Genomic DNA, 14950 nt, shown 5'->3' on the forward strand with positions numbered 1-14950 from the left:
ATCCTTTTTCCTAAGTGTAAAGGGGCCTTGAACTCAAAAAGTGAGAAAACCACTGTGGTTTATCCCCAGCGGTGATGGGTCCATTTCTTGCTCTGACCTCAGAATGCACCACTGTGATGTACTTCACAGAGCCCTGTAAAAGAGAAAGCTGGGCCCAGGTTTTTGGTCCTTAGAGCCCAGGAAGCTGCTTTTGGTGACCTGACGGCCTTGGACCTACAGTTAGCTTGTGTTTTCCTTGTTTCTGCCATTTTGTTGATTTTCGTTTCTCTTTTCTCTACTCTTTTTTATTTGTGTCATTGTTCTTTCTGCAGTTAGCATAGTGAGTATTGTTGGTACAGTTAATACTTGATTAGCATAGTTAGTGTCGTTAGTACTAGTTAGCGCTGTTGGCATAGTGAGTATTGTTGGTATAGTTAATACTTGATTAGCATAGTTAGTGTAGTTAGTGCTAGTTAGCGCTGTTGGTACAGTTAGCGTAGTTAGCGTTGTTAGTAGAGACAGCACACTTAGCCCTGTTAGTACAGTTAGCATTGTTAGTTACCGTAGTTAGCGTTGCTAGGTAGTGCTGTCAGTCAGTGTAGTTAGCAGGTCACCATGATGCAGGGCCTCACAGCCAAATCTGCTGGCAAGGCGGCTCATATTGATGACTTCAAGATCCTCCGCACCATTGGTGAAGGCACCTTCGGTAAAGTGAAGTTGGCCCGGCACATTCTGACCGGGACACAGGTGGCTCTCAAGGTGATTAAGAAAAGGCGTCAGAGCTTCTCAAGTGTCCAGGCACTTTTCCGGGAAGTGTGCGGTATGAAGGCTCTGAATCACCCCAATATTGTAAAACTGCTGGGGGTGATTGACACGGAGGAGACATTTTTCCTGGTGATGGAGTACCTCAGTGGGGGGGACATGTACCGCTATTTGAAACCCATGGCCGTATGACAGAGGCGCAGGCCCGCGGCCCGTTCCAGCAGCTGGTCTCCGCCCTGCAGCACTGCCACCAGAGGGGCATCGTGCCTCGGGACCTGAAGCCAATGAACCTCCTCTTTGATTCCAACATGAATATCAAACTTACAGACTTTGGCCTCAGCAACAAGTGTGATGACACTGGCCTACTGGACACGATCTGTGGCACAGTCCCTTATGCTGCCCCGGAACTCCTCCTGGGGCAGAGGTACAGCGGCCCTGCGGTGGACGTGTGGAGCTTGGGAGTAGTGCTCTACACCATGGTAACTGGGTCCCGGCCCTTTGTGGGAAAAGACTTCCAGGATCTGCGGAAGCAAATCCTACAAGGGCAATACCCCATCCCACCTTATCTGTCTTTGGAGATAAGGGATCTATTACAAAAAATGATTGCCCTCAACCCCAGTGACAGAGGCACCTTACCTGACCTCATGAGGCATCCATGGGTCAACATGGGCCAGAAGGAGCCACTCCAGCCACCCTGTGAAGAGGACCTGGAGGTGACAATGGTGAGGACTCCGGGCTTGACTTGCGACCGGATCCAGGACACTGGAACAGGCAGTGTGAGCTCCATGAAACCCAAGGTGGGGGTCTCCATCATAACTGTGAAGCCCTTCTCTTCCGGGGACCTCAGTGGCAGTGAACTTGAGCCTTCTCCAAGCCCTGTGGTGTCCTCAATGCAAACCAGGTGGCTCTACCAGAGAAAAAATGTGCAGCTGCAGGAAGACCAGCAGGCAGGGCAGAAGACCGGTGAGTCTGCCTGTCCCCCACCCAGCCTGGAGGCAAGGACTGCCACCCCCAGCCCAGGCCCCCAGTGTGGCACTGGGACATCCACCTCCAGCAGCAGCAGGATTGGAGCCCCGGAGAGAACCAGCTGCCCCCTGGGTGTGTCCAACACTGGAAGGTCCTCCCACACTGGGCAGCCTGAGAGTGTGTCCTCATCCACTCTCTCTGGCCACAGCCAGAAAAAGCAAGGGGTGGCTGGGAGAATCTGGAACTTTGTTTTGGAACATCTTTGTTGCAAGCTGCCCAGCATGAGGCGTCATAATAAAGTGAGCCCATGTGAACCCCATGCATGACCGAGGCAGGAAGGTCAGGCCGCCGCGCTCCCTGGGGCCCGGTCCAGTGGAAGATGAGCGCGTTCTCTGCACGGCCTTCAGAAGCATCGTGTCCAAGACCCTGGCCAGCTCAGAGGATGGTCCGGAGCAGCCCGGGCGACCGAAAGCGAGGCCACCGTGGCTGTAGGTCTGCCCCTCAACCCCCACCTGGGTGAAACTTCAGAGACTGGACTGTCATTCCTGGGGCACGTCTCCCCTCCCCCACTCTTCTGTCTTCCGTGTTGGTGGGGGAGGGGGATAGTTCTTGTTCCAAGAACTCCTTGGTTCTTCCAATTCTAGTTAATAAACTTGATGCTCCGGAAAGATGTATCACACTCTGCTTTGCGTCGTCCCTGCACAGAATTGGGGCTGTGCATTTTCCAGTGAGACAAGCGTGGACCCATGTAGTGCTTGGAGTTAATCGGAACAACTGGTTCCCTGGTTCAATAAGCCCTTGAACACACGGGTGACTGGAGCAGGTACTTCCCAGAGGCCTCTCTCTGGGGGCACATGCTCTCGGACGCATCACCTGCACAGTTCCATTGGCTCTCGTGCGCTTACAGGTCACTTGCCGACTGCGGAATCCTCACCGCTAGACACAGAGCACTCTGACCACGTGCCCGTGAACCACCTCGAGGGGCAGTCCCAGATGTTACAGGGCTGGAACCCAGCCAGCGGCTTCTGGAGGTGCTCACAGAAGGCCTCACTCACTTCCTGCCCTTTGGCCATTACACACTGGGGTCTCTGAACTCGGGCTCCCAAGTGGCTGCAAGTGGCAGAACAATGTGTCCAGCTACCAAGTTCCCAGAAAGTCTCCAAAGCCCCACCCATCTATTGCACTTGTAAATACCACATTTCCCTGGTCTGGAGAGAAGTAAAGGTGAGAATCACCCGTGTCCTCCAAGCCAGGGCTCCAGTCACACACTTGCTCTCCTTGCTCAGAATTTGGATTCACTTGGGATTCAGTCTCTCTCTCTCTGCTCTTTCTTCTAGCACTTTAGAAGTAAAAAGAGTTCCTGTGAGTGCATTAATCTGTTCTAAAATATCCTTGAGGTGACAATAGGCCTCCTGTGGGGTGAATTTCAGTTCCACTCTCAAGCGATCTATCTTATTAATCACTAAAACTGGACGGATGTTTTCGAGCCAGGCTTGTCGCAAAACTGCCTGTGTCTTTTGCATATTGTAGTGAAATGGCACTGGATTTCATCGTGATCCCTCAGACCTGTTCATCCTCTCTGCTGTCCATGTACCTTAACTTGCCTGCCAGGCGGCTGGAGGTGATGCCATTGCTAGATATAAGACAGTCAGCCAGAGTAGTTTTTCCGTGGTCAACATGAGCCAAAACACAGATATTCCTGATGTTAGCACTGTTTTTCTGGAGTTGAATCATCTTATCCAAACTATTGAGCACCATGGTCACTTATTTCCTGTGACGGCTCCCGCCGCCCATCCAGCCCCGCTCGGATGCCAGCGCCCGGCCAGACCACGCGCGTCACAGGCGCCCAGACCACCGCGTCCACCTAACGCCCGCGCGCCGGGGGCGGGGCTGAGGACGCACCGGGGTCACTCTTTTAAGGCACCCATTGTCTCACCCATTTCACCCGAGTGCACTTGGGCCCAAGTGAAAACAGTTTCTAATTTTATCCGAGGTGGTTCCCTGATAAAGGGCTTGGGTGTGGAGAGGGGCAGCCAATGCACAGCTGTGGCTGCGCTTCGATTTCCTGGATTCCTTCATTCCTTCAACATGTTTATTGAGCACCTACTAGGTGTCAGGCCCCCGTTCCAGGCTCTGGGGAGGGAGAGCCAAGCAAGGCAGTCAGATTCCTGTACTCACAGATTCGAGAGGGGGTGACAGACAATAAAAGCAAACGGATGAACAAACAAGCCCACTTCAGAGAGCAGTGGTGCTGTGGAGAAAATAAACCGTGTGTCGTGGTGGCCAGCGCTTCAAGGGGGGAGGCCAAGGGAGAACAGCTTAGTGGGCGTGCAGCCACGCAACTCAGGTGGCACTCGAACCCGTGGGCTGGGACTCGAGCCCAGTGAGAACCCACTAACTTTTAATCGAGATCACACATCTGGTCCCGGGACTTAATAAAGCTCAGGTTCTTTATGTCTCATGGCAGAAAGAATTCAGTGAGAGACAAAGTAAGAAGTGGATTTATTTAGAGAGAAACACACTCTACAGGCAGAGTGTGGGCCATCTCAGAAGGCTAGAGGCCCCCAAATATGGGGTGGTTCGTTTTTATGGGCTGGGTAATTTTACAGGCTAATGAGTGGGAGGATTATGACAACTCTAATATTTTGGGGAAGGGGCGGGGATTTCCAGGAATTGGGCCACCACCCACTTTCTGACCTTCATGGTCAGCCGCGACACTGTCCTGGTGCTGATGGGTGTGTCATTTAGCTAATGTATTACAATGAGCCTATAATGAGGCTCAAGTTCCACTGGAAGTCGAATCTTACGCCACCTTGGACCTAGCTGATTCTAACCAGTTTATGTTGTATCCTCCACGGCTATGTCCTTCTTTTAGAGAGGACCTGTTTCAGGTGGGCAAGGACAAACCAAGGGCAAATGAGGCTGCACGGAGTGAACAAGGGATTGTGGGGCTGGGCAGGGTCGGGGGGTCTGGGTTTTTATTCTAAGGGTGTTGGGAATCCAGTGGAGTTTTTTAAGCAGAAAATGACATGTCTAGAGACCTGAAGAGGATGGGACCACTCACATACGAGGGGAGGGAGAGAAGCAGGTGACAGGGAGGAGGCAATGAGCTTGGGAGGGGCACATCACTCTTAAAGCAGCCAGCACGTAGCAGGAAACAAGCCCACAGCTGTAAAAGCCGGGCATAGCATTGAGTCGCACGTGAATCACCATCTCTGTATGAATCTGTGCTTTTCTTCTGCCTCACTCTGCAACTTAATCACTCCCACCCCCACCCCCTGCTGCCCCCAGGTCTCTGCTTCTGCTCCTCCCTAACTCGGGATGTCCTCAGATATTTTCTGAGCACCTCCGCCAGGCTAGGTGCTGTTCTGGGCACCGGGAATGTACGGATGAACTCGCTGGTCCTCACCTTCCTCCCGTATGTCGGCCAGTCAGACCTCATCCAAGCATCAAGCCTGTCTCAGATCCCACTTTCTCCAATCAGGGAGTCGGACAGACCCGGGTTGGGATAACACTTGAGATGAGCTGGACCCACTCAAAGTGTGGCAAGCCCCAGAGGGATCTCCAAGTAACTTAACTGTGTCCTGGAGGCAAAGCTCATTTTTAAAATGAAACTCTGGAGCATTTTGTTCTGTATTTCATATACATTCTTGATTGATACCTACCAATAAAACTGGGCCTAATGTTCTTCCAAGAAAAGAACCGTATGAGATAACCCAATACCACTGCGTTTATGCACCCTTCTTCCCACTTTTATTCAAAATGATACTACAACGCAAGAGGGAAGAGATATGGGGATATATGTATATGCATAACTGATTCACTTTGTTATAAAGCAGAAACTAACACACCATTGTAAAGCAATTATACTCCAATAAAGATGTTAAAAAAAAAATGATACTACAGTAATGGAGTAGTTATCTATTGCTGCATAACAAGTTACCCCAAAATGTAATGGATAAAACCCCAACCAATATTTATTACCTCACCCAGTTTCTGTAGTTCAGGAATTTGAGGGGTGGGGGTGACTTAGTTCTCATGAGTTGCAGTCAAGATGTCGGCTGGGGCATCAGTCATGTCATCTAAAGCCTCGAGGGGAGCTGGAGGATCCCCGTTCAGAATGGCTGCTCGTGTGGCTATTGGCTGGAGGCCTTAGTCCCTCACCACACGTGCTTCTCTCTAGGGCTGCTTGAGCGTCCTCACAACATGGCAGTTGGCTTCCCCCACAGTGAGTGATTCAAAAGAGAGCCAAGAGGAGGCCACAGTGTCTTTTATGACCCAGCCTGGGAGGAAACATTCCGTCATTTCCACAGGATCATATTGGTTACCCGTGTCAGCCCTATTCAGGGTGGGAGGGGCTACACAGGGCATGAATTCTAGGCGGCAGGGATCATTGGGGGCATTTTGGAAGCTGGCTGCCGAGAAAAATAATAGGCGCCATGTAACAAACATAATTTAGCCACTTTATGTTCTTGGAACATACCGTCTCATTTGACCCTTACAATAACTCTGTGCGGGACAGACAGTGGGAGGTGAAATAGCTTGTCCAAGACCACCAAGCTAATAAGTGGTAGAGAGGGGTCCAAACTCAGAGGAGTGTGAAACCAACCACCCCATCAATAGTGTCCAGCAGTGCCCTCTGCCACAAGCCTGTCCCCTGGCCTCTGGAGAATTCCTGGACCTTCCTTGTACTGGGCCTTCATTCCCCAGGCCCATGGTGTGGCCTGTCCTCCCGGCTTTGCCTGGCCTGTGCCCACAAGGGGCCCCCAAAGGCGTCTCCTCTCGCTGGTGCTGACTGCCCCTCATTCTCACTGAAGCCTCAAACCATGTTCTGTGGACTTTGCTCTCATTCCCACTCCTGCTCTGGGACCCTCGGAAAAAGCCTCCCCAGTTCTAGGCGGGCACCGGTGGTGGCCCGGGCTTGGAAGGTCTTGTCCGAACGTTGGCTGACAGCCATGGTGTTGCCAATAATCCTTCCTGCCTCTTTGACCTCCATGAGTTTTTTGTTTTGGTTTGGTTTGGTTTTTTTTACAGAGATGGTGTCATCTTTGCAAAGAGATGTGTTAGTAAAGGATGATCAAGTTCAACAACTAAAACAGGAGGTGAATCAACTAAAAAGTGAGAACAAAGAAAAGGATCTCCAGCTCGAAGCCCTCAACTCCAGAGTGAGTGTCGGGTCATCACCAAATTGTAGCTGCGAAAAGCAGACACGGTGGAGTCACATGACACACGGTGGTGAGATGAGGCCAGTGCCCAAGGGCACAGGGAGGTAGCTGCTGGGCAGGTGGCCAACTTCTCTGCAGCTTTTCAAAGTACAGCGTGTATGTGGCTCAGCATAAGCATAATATATATTCAAATCCAGCAAACATTTTCTAACCGCATTATAAGTTAGGTTGTTTAATCCCAGCGACAAACACACCTATTAGCATATATTGCCATTGCAAAGTTTAATGTTAAACAGAATAGGATCTCTCTGTGAGCAAGGACGACCACACGGCTGCATCGTGGTCCCAGCGCCACTGGTTCTCATAACTGCCTTCAAAGCAGAATGTTTGAAGATCCAGATGCAAACACGCAGACTCTCATTTCTTCCTTAGACTTTAGTGTGTAGAATTTCTCTATGGAAAATGAACATGGTAGGCAAGCAAAGAGCTTTTTACATGTAACTTTGACTATTTGCAAATCTTGCCTTCAATGCTAACTTCAGAATCCTGACTCTATAGGATAAGATTTCTCAGTATTTGTATGATGTGTCTATTTCTGTGAGTCAAGGTAAAACCTCAAAGCTTTCATCTCAGGTGGCAACTCAGAGGTTCCCAGCAGCTACCCAATGGGTTAGCTAGGTCTGCATGGGGGTGGGGTGAGAACAGATCTTGAGGTTCCAAGGAAAAGGCATAATAAGTAATTCCTGGTACGTAGTACCATACCCAATTTGGAGCTGGTGAAAGGCACTGCATGAGCTTTGAGGTCAGACAGACCAGGGTCCAATCCCAGAGCTTTCTTTTATTGTAACTTATTTGGCCTCCATTTCCCCATCTGTGAAATGGGGATGACAAAATCGTTTTCCGAGAAGTGGGAATCTGGTTTTCGTTGTGCTCCTCTGCCTCTGCCCCGGGTCAGCTGCCTGGCCAAGCCCTCTGCATTCGTTTCTCCCAAGCGGAGTGTCTTCCTAGGCATGTGCTATAGCTGTTTTATGTGGTGTGTGTGTGTGTGTGTGTGTGTGTGTGTGTGTGTTGGGGACGGGAAGGGGGTGCAGAGCTGGTGCTAAGTAGAAGGAATATGCAAAGACAGCACCTGCTTGGCTCTTCTACCTCCTGAAGTGCATTTGGATGATTTATGTCCCCGTTTCCCCTTCCTCATTGACCTTGGAATGAGGTCCCTCCTCCTCTAGCCTGTGCCGGCCAACAGCACAAGGGCTCTTCACCACCAAGGGCTCTTCACCACCAAGGGTACTGCCCTTGTGAACATTTGAGATGCCTTTTTTTTTTAATGACATACATCATGTGTGTTAATTTTAGAAAAATAAGTAGATGACATTGAAAAGAAAAAATAAAAAGAGAGGAGAGGAAATGCTACCTTGAGAAATCAATGTTAATATTTTCATGTACGTTCTTCCAGTCTTGTTTCTATATATTACCTAGAAATCAATCAATCAATCATTTTATAGTGAATTTATACTATGCACATTTTTTAAACTTTTAAATACTTACTATTTCCCGTGCTAATAAATCAACACTCTTATCATTGGTCTTAAAAGCTACATACTTTCTCCTGGATGTACCCGGTGTTATGAAGTGGTCTGCTGTTATAAACAACACTTGGGTTGTTGCCTCTTTTTTTTTTTTTTTTCCCCCACTGTTACTGACAATTCTGTGAAGAGCATCCTTGAAACTACAGATTTACTTATTTCTCCAGTCATTGCCCTTCAGGTACATTCCTAAAGTGGGAATTGCTGGGTCAAAAGAAGGCACGTCCATCCTTATGCCCTTAATGCCTGTTGCCGAGCCGTCCTCGGGAAAGACAGTTCCGTTTACCCCTCCACACCAGCCGGGGCAGTTGTGTCTTTGAGATGCAACCTGCACAAAAGCCCTAAGATGGACCCGAGCTCACTGGTTCCGCTCCCCTCCACCCTCACGGGTCACAGCGTGAAAACATCCCAATTCCTGCACCCTAAGTACGCAGACTCTACAAAGCTGGATTTCCCCTGCGGTGAAGTTTGCTGGCTTTTGAAGAGGAATTTAGATGCTCTATTCCTCAGAACTCATGAGAGGGGTGAACTGGGAACGACTGCAGTATCCCGTGCTCCCATCACACAAATGGTCTCGCCTCTCGGAATTCAGAGGTGTGATTGGGTTATACAGCAGGAAACACTCCTGGGCGTGAACACAGGGACTTGGGCGCCCCAGCCAAGCCCCCGTGGCCTTGTCCTTTTTCTCCACAGTGCTCAGTGCTGAAAGAAGAGTTACAGAAGGAAGAGGCCCAGAAGGAGCACTGGGAAGCCCAAGAGAAAGAGTTAAAGCTCTGCAAAACCGTGCGTTGAACCTCTTCACCCCTAGGTGTCCACAGAAAGCCTAGATTTTGACCTTCAGGTTTTGGAGGGGTTCCTTGGCCCATTAGCTAGCACAAGCTCTGGGGCTTTATGGGTGTTTGTCTGTTAATGTAGTCTCATAATTCTTTGATTTGCTAGCCTCAAAGAGATGGGTGAAAAGACCATGGAAAACACACTCTCCCCAGATTTTCTGGGCAGTGGGCTCGAGGCCCCTCATCAGGTTTCCCCTGGGGAAAGGGACGGGAGGTGGCCACCATATGCTGCTAGAAATTCACCGTGGCCCTACCCCTGGACTTGTGATGCCCAAACTCTCATGATCCACTGTCACAAGTTTTATCACAGCCCCGGGCACTGTTATTAACACCACTCTTCTTTAAGTATATTTACTTAAATACATTCAATTTTACACCAATTCATAAAAACAAAATAAAAAGCAAATGTATCACTGGCCTTGTATGGAAGGTGAACATAAAAATTAATACAATGAAAAGATGACCCCTAAGTGTAAATGTTCACCCCCGTACCAGCCGAATCCTCGTGCACATCACCAGGCATACGTTTTCCATCCATTGGGAAGGACGGTGCCTGGGACGGGGGAGGAGACGTGTGCTCTTCTCTATGCCAGGAGCACACTTCTCTGCCTCAAATGAGAAAGAAGAAAAATGTCATTGTTCTTTTCTTCCAAACTGTGCCCATTGTGTCTTCCAAACAGCCCTTATTTAGATTGAACTCAAAAATATACCCCAAGGAAAGAGATTCTAATGAGTGGACAGGTATCTTGTACTGTTTAATCCAGGATCCATGCTGATCTTCAAAAGAAACTCAGATTTTCCCTCACCCAGCACTTTCATTGCATCCGTTGAAAGAAAGTCTACTTTGCCTTAAAGACGTAGAATTGTCCCCCAAGGGAAGGAATTAAGCGAATCCCAGACTAGGTTTCTGCCTTAATGAAGCGGATGAAATGAGTTATGAAGTTGACTTCCCTGTTGTTGGAACTCTTTCAGCAAATCCATGACATGGAGAAAGAAATGAGGAAACTCAGGGAGGAGCTGAAAAGGAGCAGTACCGAGCAGAGCCTGATCTCTAAGACGCTGCGGGAAAAGAGCAAGGTATGGCAGGGACAGGTCAGCCTGGCAACCACTCTGGGGCAAGCACTCCGCCTGCATCATCTCTGTGGATCCTCACAGTGACCCCATGCGGTCTATACTGGTATTGACCCCACTTTACAGTCGGGAAAACTGAGGCTCACAGAGGTGAAGGAAGTTACCCAAGTTCACTTGGATAAAGTAGCTGTGGCAGAACTTGAATCCAGGTCTGACTGACTCCAAAGCTCCTGTGTGTAACCACTACCCTAGACTGCCTTCAAATCTTAATTGTGAAATTATCTAGGAAAGAAGTGATCCATTAAATCAAGTTTGCCAATGATGTTGTTCCAACTTAAATTCTCATATTGATTTTTTTTTTGTCTTTTTGTTCCATCAGTCATTGAGAATGTTTTTAAAAATCTCATCATGTTTGTAATTTGTGTGTTTCTTCTTTTAATATTAACGATTTTTGCTTTATATATTTTGAGGCTGTGTTACTAGGTGCATAGAAATTTAGAATCCTAATACTTCCTGTAGAACAAAACTTTTGATCATCATGAAATGTCCCTTTTCATCTCTAGTAGTGTTTCTCCCTTAACGTCTTCTTTGTCATTTAGCTTCATCACTGGCTTTCTGTTGGTTAGAGTTTTCATAGCATATCTTTTTCATACTTTCTCTGTCAATTTTTGGTCTTACGTTTTAGACATATGCCTTCCAAATAGCGTATCGTTTTTACAAAATCCAGTTTGACAATCTTTGACTTTTAGTCCATTTATATTATGTAATTACTCATGTACTGGGGTTTAAATCTACCTTCTTGCTCAGTACCAGTTGTACCATCTGTGCTATATTCCTTTTTCTCTCCTTTCTTGCCTCCTTCTGAGTTGATGGTTTTCTCTCATTCCGCTTTCCCCCTCTGTTAGCTTGGAAATATTTCACTTTTTTTACTATTCTTTTAGTAATAGTAAGACAGCAGCATTCATCCTTGACTCACCAAAATCACACATTAATTAAGTTTTTCACTCTTCTGCTATTCTCTTAGTAGTCATCCTAAAGACTACAATATGCATTCTTAACTTACCAAGAGGCAATAGTAGTTGATAATTATGCCCTTCTCCTTGACAGTGCAATGAGTTTCGAACACCTTAACTTCACTTACCCCCTCCAGATTTATAAGCCATTGCTGTCATTTTCTAAATTCCTCTTGATAGTTAAAACCCCAAAAGACATTCTTAGTGTTTTTATATAGTCAGTATCATATCCACGCGTTACCCTTACTGTTGCTTGTCTTTTCTGCATCTCTGATCATCCATCTGGGTTCATTTTTCTTGTGTCTGAAGAATACCCGTTAGTGTTTTCCCTCATTGTGGCTCTGCTGATGACAAATTCTCAGATGTGCCTGTGTGTCTGTCTGGAGATGTATATTTAACCTTCATTCTTAAAACACATTTGACTGCGTATTGAATTCTACAATGGCAATTCTTTTCTTTCAGCACATTAGAGATAGCATTAGATATGTCAGTATTGTCTTGTGGCTCCTATTATTTCTATTTAGAAGTCATCTGTAAGCCTAACTGTTGTACCTTTGCATAATCTGTCTTTTTCCCTGGTTGCTTTTAAGATTGTCTTTTCCCTTGATTTCCAGCAGTTTTATTATGGTTTACCTAGGTGTGGATCCATTTTTGTTTACCTCGTTCAGAGTTCGTAGGGGCTTCTTGAATCCCTGGCTTGGTGTTCTGCCTTAGTTCAGGCGCCTGGGCTCTGTACCACATAGGCAGTGGGGAGCTACTAAGCCTTCTGAACAGGGGACTGATGCAATGACATTCGTGGCCAGTAATAAGGGTGAAAATGATAGTTACAATTTCTCATGTACTAGGCATTACCCCGAACATTTCATCTCTTCATCTTCACAACAGCGCTGTGATCTAGAAATCATCCTCTCCATTTTACAGATGAGAAAGTCAAGGCTACTAGTTACTAGTAAGTTAACTAGCCCAATTGCACAGTCGGTTTTGTCTGACTCCAGGTTCATCTGACTTCAGTTACCCTGGCGTAGCAAACAGCCACATGCTACTGTTTACACTGAAATTAATCAGAATTAAATAAAATTTTAAATTCAGTTCCTCCGTCACACCAGCCACATTTCGAGTGCTCGATGCCCCGATGTGGCTGGTGGCTGTCGTATTAGACAACACAGGCTCGCTCAGAGTACCTGTGTCGTTGCAGAAAGTTCTGTTGGACAGAGCTGCCTTACAGCTGGGTAACTCTCACAGTACCGTTAAGATTGCACTGGAAGAAACTAAACTAGAGGCGAGGAGGCCAGTTGTCACAGGCCAACTTGCATGTGAGAGGGCGTGGAGACTACCGAGTGTGAGAGAGGGGGCAGGGCGGCCGCTGAAGGTGACTCTGAGGCTTGGGGATGGGAATGGGGGCTGTTCATGGAGAACACAGATAAGGGCAGAGTCCAAGGTTGGACTTGGCTTTTGCAGCATATGAAAAAGGCTGCTGAAATAGAAGTCAGAGCATGTTTAGACCTGGGAGAAAACTAAGGCCCAGAGGGGTTAGATGACTTTTCCAAGGTAACAGAGCTGGGTAGAGGCTCTTCCACTGTACCACACTACTCAGAAGAAAGCTCTTAAGGGCTTTTCTGGGTCTTTAATTACATCCCTGTGATCCCCCTCTTCAGATCCCTAATAAACAGCCTGTGGATTTGTTTCAGCACAAAATCTTTCCATTTATTTACGAGAGTTTGCCTCATTTCCTGTTGGTGCCAGAGCCCAGGGCTCAGCAGGTGCATCCAAGAATTGAGCAGCTGCAAGGCCTATACTGGCCAGCAAAGGGTAGCATGGGGCACTCCCAAGCTTACCGTGCGTTGACTGTTACCCAAGCAAGGGGGGAAAAATAGGCAAGCTTCTCCACTTTAAACGCCTTCCTTTGCAGGAAGGCGTTTGTCTATTCTTTGTCTATTCTCTTCCTTTGTTTATTCTTAATAGGCATTGCTTTAGCAAGCCTCCAGAGAGGTTTCCACCAGTGAGTGTGCTCAAAGTGGTAACGACAAATAATTATGATAATAAACCCAATAATAACATTTCCAAGTACCCATCATGACTTATTAAAATGAGACTGTACGGCGGACATTCCCGTCCACCTTTCATAGGTTACAACAGTATTTAACACACTCACAGAGCCCTTAAGCACTATTCCAAACATTGAATCCCCACAATAACTCTATGCAGTGGTACTAGTATCATCATCCCCATTTGACAGATGAGGACACTGAGTCACGGAGCAGTGAAATAACTTTCCCAGGGTCGTACGGCTTGTTAGGGACCGAGCTGGGATTGGAGTCTGCGGTAGAACATAGTTGAGCCCAGGGTGCAGAGCTCGGCCCTTTCCCGTAGGGGGCAACTCCCTGTGAGTTTGCCTCCACCCCGTGCATGCCTGTGACCCCTGCCACTGGGCTGCAGCTGTCCCTACCCCTCAGGGACTCCCCCACTGCCATTAGCCCCCCCAGAAGAGTTTCCCCAGAGGGCATGATGATCACATTAGCAGCAAGCCCACGCTTTCATCATCCTTTCAGGTTGAAGAGAAGCTTCAGGAGGATTCCAGAAGGAAATTGCTTCAGCTGCAAGAAATGGGAAACAGAGAAAAGCTAATTAAAGCCAATTTGGAAAGGGCAGTAGGTCAGGTAGGCGTGCTGCAGGGCCCCTTCACCGGCCCGTGCTCTCCACGGAATCCCGCACCCAAGCGGCCGGCAGGGATGAGTGAGGAAGAAGACGGCCTGGTTTAGTTCACCCGCTTATCTCAGGGGCAGGGCTTGTGTGGCTTCCGCGTCCCAGCGGGCATCACTGAAGAGGCTTTTCCTTCTGGGAAGCTGCCCCCTCCAGTGTTTGCTGTTGCCTGAGACCCTGACCAAGCAGCCAGTCCCAGCTCAAGGCCCGGCCCAGTGAACCAGCTGTGCGGTTCCCTCTTGGGAAGGGTTTGAGCTCTGGACCCCGGGGGTGTTTCTAGCACTTTCTCCATCACATTTTTTGTCCTGACATTTACAGCGATCTTTCTTCCTCTGGGCCCCCAAACAGATGCTACACTCAGTGTCCACAGGGAAATGCCACATTTCTTTTTGTTTGTTTGTTTGTTTTGTTTTGTTTTGTTTTGGATGGAACCCGTGCCCCCTGCAGTGGAAGCGCGGAGTCTTAACCACTGGAGCGCCAGGGAAGTCCTGCCGCTTTTCTTAATAAAGTAAAACCCAGAATACCACAGCTTATGCCAGATGGAGATGGGCAGGGTGGGGAGCAGGCTGTGACCTGGCAGGTCTGGGGAGGGCCATTTCCCAGGGCTCTGACCCAAGATGGCCCAGTGGCCCTTCCTCTTACACATGGCACAGACATGAGGGCCAGAACATGCAAACGAGCCTTCACCAAAGGCTAAGGGAGAGCAAACGAGAACCCAAGATGGGGCGCCGGCCCTCCGGAATATGGCCCACCGAGGGCAGCCCATCTTGGACCCCTCCACAAGGCATCCTCTCCTGGCAGCCACGGCTCCAGGGGGACCAAGAACGTTTTGCGTGTACGTGTTTGTGCTTTTCTTTTTCTGGGAGAGTGAGTCCACC

At 48.3% G+C, this 14950-nt stretch overlaps 1 protein-coding gene across 6 annotated transcripts in view; it reads left to right on the forward strand.

Annotated features, from left to right (window-relative positions):
- FHAD1 (forkhead associated phosphopeptide binding domain 1) overlaps positions 1 to 14950 on the forward strand; it is a 150152-nt gene that overhangs the window by 73901 nt on the left and 61301 nt on the right. For 5 of the 6 annotated variants that reach the window (XR_011073460.1, XM_068538936.1, XM_068538935.1 and 2 more), the window contains exons 8-10: positions 6742 to 6872; positions 9149 to 9238; positions 10261 to 10365. Coding sequence is in view for 5 of the 6 variants with exons in the window: in XM_068538936.1 (XP_068395037.1) it covers positions 6742 to 6872; positions 9149 to 9238; positions 10261 to 10365 (326 nt within the window). In the remaining variant the exon portion in view is untranslated. Of the gene's footprint in view, positions 1 to 6741; positions 6873 to 9148; positions 9239 to 10260; positions 10366 to 13921; positions 14030 to 14950 lie in introns of all 6 variants that reach the window. The other variant, XM_068538940.1, reaches the window with a different exon arrangement.

Source organism: Eschrichtius robustus, chromosome 3 (assembly GCF_028021215.1).
Source record: "Eschrichtius robustus isolate mEscRob2 chromosome 3, mEscRob2.pri, whole genome shotgun sequence".
Taxonomy (NCBI): domain Eukaryota; kingdom Metazoa; phylum Chordata; class Mammalia; order Artiodactyla; family Eschrichtiidae; genus Eschrichtius; species Eschrichtius robustus.